The sequence below is a fragment of the Cygnus olor genome, chromosome 2, assembly GCF_009769625.2.
Source record: "Cygnus olor isolate bCygOlo1 chromosome 2, bCygOlo1.pri.v2, whole genome shotgun sequence".
Lineage (NCBI taxonomy): Eukaryota > Metazoa > Chordata > Aves > Anseriformes > Anatidae > Cygnus > Cygnus olor.
This window is the reverse complement of record NC_049170.1, coordinates 108,522,489-108,530,071: the sequence shown is the minus strand read 5'-3', so window position 1 is coordinate 108,530,071 and position 7,583 is coordinate 108,522,489. Positions and strand designations below refer to the sequence as shown.

At 37.7% G+C, this 7,583-nt stretch overlaps 1 protein-coding gene across 28 annotated transcripts in view; it reads right to left on the bottom strand.

The window, feature by feature from the left end:
• Positions 1-2,083: 2,083 nt before the first annotated feature.
• EPB41L3 (erythrocyte membrane protein band 4.1 like 3) overlaps positions 2,084-7,583 on the bottom strand; it is a 98,270-nt gene continuing 92,770 nt past the window's right edge. For all 28 annotated transcript variants that reach the window (XM_040550082.1, XM_040550080.1, XM_040550107.1 and 25 more), the window contains 5 exons: positions 7,246-7,377; positions 6,731-6,829; positions 5,538-5,618; positions 5,157-5,273; positions 2,084-3,891 (listed from right to left, as the gene is read on the bottom strand). In XM_040550082.1, the coding sequence (XP_040406016.1) occupies positions 5,163-5,273; positions 5,538-5,618; positions 6,731-6,829; positions 7,246-7,377 (423 nt within the window). In that variant the 3' untranslated portion in view covers positions 2,084-3,891; positions 5,157-5,162. The remainder of the gene's footprint in view (positions 3,892-5,156; positions 5,274-5,537; positions 5,619-6,730; positions 6,830-7,245; positions 7,378-7,583) is intronic.

Here is a 7,583-nt window from a genome sequence, read left to right as displayed (position 1 = left end):
GAGAAAGTGGATCTAAGACTTGGGAATGGGAAAATGTCCAGTTAAGGACTTTCCTTAGAGTTAGAAATGTAGAAGAGCAGAGATCATATTCTCAAAGCAGTGAACTGTAGTTTGGGACTTGTGTACCTTGGAAAATATCCCTGTCCTTAATGCTTTGCAATGGCTAAAGTCAAATGAAAATGTGGCTTCTTTTGGCTTTAGTTTGTTGATTGGAGATACTTTTAGTGTAGGGTCTCTGGCTGCTTGTATAGTAACTAACAATGTAAAAATAATACCAGCCTATTTGACAGAATGTATGGGTGACTGAACAGCATTTTGTTTGGGCAATACAGTTAAGAGTACACAGTATGAGCTGCTGGTGTGTTCAACAAACATTAAAAAGGCCATACAATCTATCTTAGCATTGCCACAGGCACACTGAAAATTTTTCTACTACAGTAGAATGCCAGCTGAAGAAAAATAAAAAATAAGGTTTGATTCCTATCTCTGCAGAACCTGAACCATTACTGCTCCTGTATAAACAGGGGAAACTCATTTCCTTACCTCACTACTATTACATGTGATGAAAGAAGGTTGCAGAGAACGTATTGTAAAGGTGAAGCCTGGAAACAGGGCCTTGTGCTCTTAACTATTTTGGATTAAGGTAAGAAATCTGCATGCAAAATTTTCCAGATGACAGGATGTTTTCCAGACTGAAGCCTGGACTCAATTTGCCTTGAGAAACTATTTATGGAGAACTATTATTTCTGCAGATACTAATTGTTGTACAGGTGAGCCTCATCATCACACCAGCTACTTAAATCTGCTTTGGAACTAAGCTGTTAAATAAGACTGAGCTGTTAAATCTAACAGCTAAATCTAATCTAATGCTTTGATCTAATATCTGGATTTAGAGGCCCATTAACATTTTTTGCGATGCTTGTACACAGATCATTATTTGCAATTTGGGAGAGGAATACCTTAAAAAAACTTCAGAGTGAGAAATATGTCATTCCAAATGGCCTTAAAAATGCTGAGGTAGTGTTTTTTTTTTTTTTTCTTTCTGTGTCTATAATGGTTACAATTGTGGTGACTGCTTGTTATGTTTATTCTTGCTTTGCAGAGCCATCATGACCCCTTACCTCAATGATGCAGAGCAGCCAGTTCTCATGGGGCTGAGGCTGTGGCTCCAGTTGTAACAAGTGAGGTTGTCTCCTGTACTGATGTCTGTGTTAGTAATGGTGCTTTCAAGTAATACATCATTTGATGGCTTATTTTATAAGCTGTTTTACGTCAAGACATCAGACAAAGACCAACAATAAATGAGAAGAGTCGGAGACAAAAGCTGGTTGGTAGAAACAGGCAGGTGTTTTTTATTTCATGTGGCACAGCATTAGGCAGACAACCCAAGAAACAGTTTCTAACAAAAACCAAAACTATTGCTCCCAGGAACCATCCCCCAAACAAGGGTCTATGCCAACAGTGGCACTGAGATGTCCTTGCCTGCCCACTCTAATCTCCTCATATTTTGCACATGCTTAGGCCGTATCTTAGCTGTGAGCATCCTTTCCAAGGAGACTAACTTCTTAAGATACAATATCTTTAGACAGCATACATACTGTGCAGTATCACCAAAGTACAATCTCCTCAAGCCATGCTAAAATATAACGCTAACTCTGAAGAGAAGGATGTGCAACCGCCTCATGTCTCTCTGAGGTAATACAATGCTGTTTCTTAGCTGACAACATAAGGGGCACCTGAGGGAAGATCAATATGGCTTCAGAGTCTATTTTTAAACTCCCGATGCAGTAGCGAGAACCAGGAACGAAGTCTGCTGAGACACTGCGTGAGCACCTCTTCCACCTATGGCTGCTGCAGGGCGTTGGCAGCACCAGAAAGCTGATCCTACCTTCATCAAGAGGGCAAGAACATAGACGTTCTTCTCTAAATCTGAAGGGCTAGCGGGGAGAGAGGTCAGTCAAAGATCACAACAGACCGTAACTTTTGCATTATTCATCAGGCAAGAGGTAAGCAATGACTGCAATATGGGAAGTTACATAGTTAGCACTCTGGATTAAAGGCATGAAGAATGGCTGGTGGAAGGAAGACATTTTAGAGACTTAGGGCAAAGCTTTTGAAGCCTTGGGATATTACTTTAAACTATTATCTACAGGTTATTCTCTCTATATATTCTATTTTTCTTTCTAAATTAAGAAAATAAACATTTATTAACAAGTCACTGGGTCAAGTCTTGCTCTCTGCTGAAGCCAACCCATTGACTTCAATGAGAGGGAGCCCTGTGTAAACAATGAAGGGCAAATTTGGCCCTTTAAGTCCTGAAAAGTCTGCTTGTATCCATTTCTTTCAACCCTGCAAGGAGATACAGATTGAAGGGTGAGTTACTTGTTATGAATTTCTTTTTAATTACCAGGGGAGCATCAATGAGATATGGCAAAAGAGCAAGAAAAAAGAACAGAAAATGAAGTACTCCTTTAAAGAGATAATTTTATCCATGTTTCAGAGCAAAAATGCAAAATGAGAAGGGCTACTGACCTTTACTTTCTAAGCAACCGCAAAATCCTTCATTTAGCCTCAGTGAAAACAGTACACAACTACAGAAAACAGAAGAAACCAAATACTTCTTCTCCTTTGCAAACACAACTTACACAAAGGTGAATACCTTCAGACCCCCTGCTAACTCCAACTGTCTGCACAGTGCAGTGTAAACCACTGAAGACAAAACGTGTCTACTGTGCAGATGTGTAAAACCTGTGGTGCCTTACAAATGTAACACAATGTTTTGAATATAAGAAACACTAGGTTCTTTTAGACACAGAACAATACAATTTTGGATGCATTTACCACTTTTATTTCACTATGCAGAAACATACATTCACCATGTGTTGTGATGCAGCTGACAGTGTAATGGACTCTATCCCTTCAGTGGGTATTATAGCTGAACACTAACGAGTTTTCAGTGGACGTTCTGTACAGTTTAAGGCTTGACTCTGAACTAGATAGTAAATGCTGACCAGATTCTCAAACAGATTTTTTTTTTTTCCTCTGAGAACAAAAGGGAAATCAATAGAAAACCATCACGGTTATTTCAAATTAATAATTTTCTAAAGCTGCAAACTAAGTAAAATACAGATTTTCTCCAAAATAACTACATATAATTTACAAGGTTAGGATCTGTGAAGGGTGACCAGAAGCTGACTCTGAACAACGCTGACAAAAATTGTTAAAGTTAATATGCTAAAATCATTACTACCACATAAGGTATTCAGTCAGGTATACAAAGCACACTTTGTAAGCATTTAAATATTTTGATAAGAGTAAAGATTCATCATTGTTTATCGGGCAGTAATAAAACCAGATGAAACAAATATAAGATTCAAGTTGTTTACTGAATAAACTCTGTTATTGGCACATCTAATGTGTGGTAAAACATTATACACAGTACCTATACAGCTTCTAGCATTTTGGGGGTAATCTTCATTTACAATATCCGTAAACAAAAGGCTTGCCACCTAACAAATTTTAATCTGTTTAGACTTTCATAAACTGTGAAAGGCATGAACTGTTTATGTGTTACATGAGATCACTGTTTATACTGTTTATGAACGTGCAGGTATAGCTGAAAACTTAGACATTTTAAGAAAATTAAAAATGCTGCTTTTCTGTAATTTTATCGTTGCTTCATGCAATATTGTTTAACTGCTGCTGATTCAGATTGCTTTCTATGGGAAGATATCTCTGCCAGTTTCTTTATTAACGGTCAAGATCAATTCTTCTGTACTGAAATTTTCCATAGACAGATACAAGTCAGTCAGGCTGGAACTGAGACTCCATATAGGCTCTCGTATTCCTACAGGTGTGTATGTCTGGATTCATATGCAATCTAGATTATTCCTGCAGGAAAGAGAACTGAGTTAATTATTTGAAACAACTATTCTCCTGCAGAGAGAGATTTTGTCAAATTGTTTGCATGACAAAAATTATTTAAAAACAGCATCATTCCAGTATAAGCAACTTGGCCCAATTCCAAAGACTATTGATGCCAATGGAAAGAACTGGTGACATCAATAGACTTTTAACTGAGCCACATTATGTTGTCTCTGAAACATTCAGCATAATACCACAAGAATCATGGCTACTCACTCCTCAGCGATTGGTTCCATCTTCCAAAATAAATTATAGATACTGAAATTCAGTTTTCTTTAGGTCTCTATATCCGAAAGCAGGAGAGCAAAACAGCTTCAAAAGGTGCTGTGCATAATACTCTGTTACTTACACCAAATGCTAGGGAATATATATTGTTTTAAGAATAAAATGCTGCTATAGGTTTAAACAAATTAGACAAGCAGCTTTTTTTTTTTTTCTTTCTTCTTTTGCATACAGCATTCAAAGCAATTTGTGCAATGGTGCTGGCATTAACAGCTTTTGCAGAGCAGGTTAGTATGCATGACATGTTTCTGCACATAGAATAAATATAGTAATATTAAGATGTCTGTTTAGCCAACCACAATTGGAGAGCATGCCTTTACTGAAAAAAAAGAAAAAAAGCTTGACAAAAGAAAGCTGCATTATCATCTCATCTTGATAAACAATGCCGCTTTAAAACGTAAAATGTCCTATAAAATACCTAAGAAAGCCAAGACATACAAATACTGACACACTGCTTCACTGGGTTCAAAACAAAACTCAAAAGCAGGTTACACCGAATCTTTGCAAGTTTGGAATAAAGCTTAACTTGTAACATATCTGTACAGAACGTTTAAAAAGCAGCTATAGGTTTTTCCTTTGGCATTTTTTAAACAAAATGCATAACTTTAAGAACAAAAGCAATTTGTTCTTAAATGACATAAAAGCAGACAACAGATTTTTTTGACTTCAGGATTAGAAATTGGACTATATCAAAGCATGGACAATGAGGAATTTTCAGAAAGCCAACAAAAGCAAATGAGTAGTTTCTCTTTCTCCAGCTGGCACCATTAAATGAAGACATTTAGAGTAGAATGGACTTTGCATTCAAATATCAGAACTCATAACTAGCACAAATGCAACTTGCAAATGCCAGTGAGAGAAAGCAAAGAGTTAGAGGTGAATTATGGTAGGAAAACCTTTGCAACATGCCAGCCCAGTAAATGCCTAGGAAAATCATCTAGTCCTCTTACCTGTGGTCAATCCTCCCCATCTTCTGGTGTGATTTCTGTCTCTTTATGTACCACTACTTTGGTCACTGACATGTCAGGGTGCTGCTCTTTGGCTTCTTTAATTGCCTGAGCCAGCGCCTATCCCAAGGAAACCACAGAAGGGCAAAAACAAAAAGGAGGTGGAACATGCATGATCAGTAGCAAGGTGGAGAGATTCATGAGATATTACACAATTTACAAATGAGGAAAATGATTAAAATATGAAATATACCATCACTGATTAAACTACTAATCCACTTTAATTTAAGGCATGCCAGTTTGAACAGTATCTTTTAGAGCCATGTTAAGAAATGTTTTGTTTGGCAGTCTTCAGGGTAGCCTTGAACAGCTTAGAGATTTTACCTGATCATGATCAATATCTGCATCTCCTGTGATGACTATTCGTTTTTCAATTCTTGTCTCTGAGATGCCTCCTTTCACAGTCTAAATGGGAGGGACAAATGCATGTCAGTAACTTGCTTTAAAGAGTGCTGTGACCCATTTGCAGAATGACCGGGAATCCAGATGTGACCAGACTGAACAATCTCACGCAGAGAACATGGACAACCCTGAACTGTGGTTGGAGCAGCTCTGGAGTAGCTCTGGAGTCTGCTCTGAATGGGGAATGGAACTCTTCAGGGGTCCTTCCAACACTGATAATTTTGTTATTTTAAACAACTTGTACATGTCAGGAGAGATATTTGTATGTGTTGAGTCAAAAATGGCAGGTATTAATGGTAAATTCATGCCATTAAAAGAAGAATGGACATACAGACAGCTCATATTAAGACCTACTCAAGTCCTACTGTAGGCTTCATAGGGACAGAGAGGTTGTAAGAACTTTGTATAGCTCATCTACCGAAGGGTTAATTGGACTGCAGAAAGATGACATTCTGTCCTCAGTGAACACTGGTAGGAGAGCTGTCACCATACAAATAAGGTTTCTGCTTAGGGGCAACCTGTTACTAAGATGCTACCTTGAAACTCGAAAGACCCAACATCATTTGTCTGTTCAGCCTTAAGCTTTCTGTCTGGCTGTGGGTAAGCACCTTATGGGACAAAACAACTCAACCGTAATGTCTGAGCTGACTGAATGTCCCATTATGAATACACGATACAGATTTATTTTATCTTTTCAACGCCATGCAGAGATAATAGCTCAGTACTCAAAAGCAGTATAGTCCTGTCAATGCACCCTCACACTCAAGAAAATTATTCCTTCATTGCAATCACTTGATACCGATGTGGCTACACTGCTCCCAGTTTCAGAGAGTATTTGCAGCTAATTCAAGTGTTTCTGCACAGCAATATTTTATGCTTATGTAGACATACCCTAAGGGTTTATGTTTTTTGGGACTGCTGTCAAGTCCTTGGATGATAGGTTAATCAAGCTAGTACACCCAAAGACAGGTGAATGAAGACAAGTACACAAAATAGACAGGATTTTGTCCAGAGATTATAAACATGCGTCCATATTTTAAAATAAATAGAACAAAAGCTAAGAAAACTTATTTCCTTCTGAAAAAAAAAAATCTCCTAGATTTCAGAGGACTCACTTTGGTGATATGTGTAGTGGTTGTAGTGCTGGTGGTTTCAGACGTGATGGTTTGTGCACTCATCAGCACACCTGGTTCTGAGTCAGCACCACAATCCACCTAGAGAACCAAAAAACAATCATCAGAAACATGCTCCTGCACAGAGAGGGAACTGAATTTCCCTATTTTTATTGTTCTTCATAAAAAGAATACTTAATAAAAGGGAAATAATTGCTGCTAGGATGATCATGTGTCAGTATTTCTCTCTGCATAACGACACCACTTCTGGAAAGACAGATGAGATAGTGTGGTTTTGACACCTGCAGTTTCATCAGAGTTCTCAAAAAGCCCTACATCAGGACATGACAGTGACCTTCAGATATGCTATAATTACGTACATCCTCCTTGTGCTAATATTTAATACTTGAACAACTTACAACAGTTTACACTAAGGCATACACTTAAACATGGATGAAGAAACATGGGTTCCTTAAGGTCATGTTAAATTAGACCCTGGCTTTTGCAGAATTTCTTACCTGTGAAGACTCGTATGTAATGGTTTTTGTTTCTGTATGGACTACCGGCACTTCCTTTGTTGAAATTTCAAGATTTTCCCCCCCAGCAGAAACACTACTGAAACTGATAGTCTCAGTCTTCACAACTGGTGACTGTGTGAACAGAAAAAAAAAAAAAGGAATTGGAACATTTAGTAAAGCTTCTTGATTTCTCAGAATATATTCTTGCATGGGAAAAGAAGGGAGGATGAATAATAAGTGCTCTGCATTTTTAGGAAAATAAAAGAGAGAATCTCTTAATTATAATGGTACATACATGTATATTATGCTGGCAATATTTAACACTATTCTGGATTTCA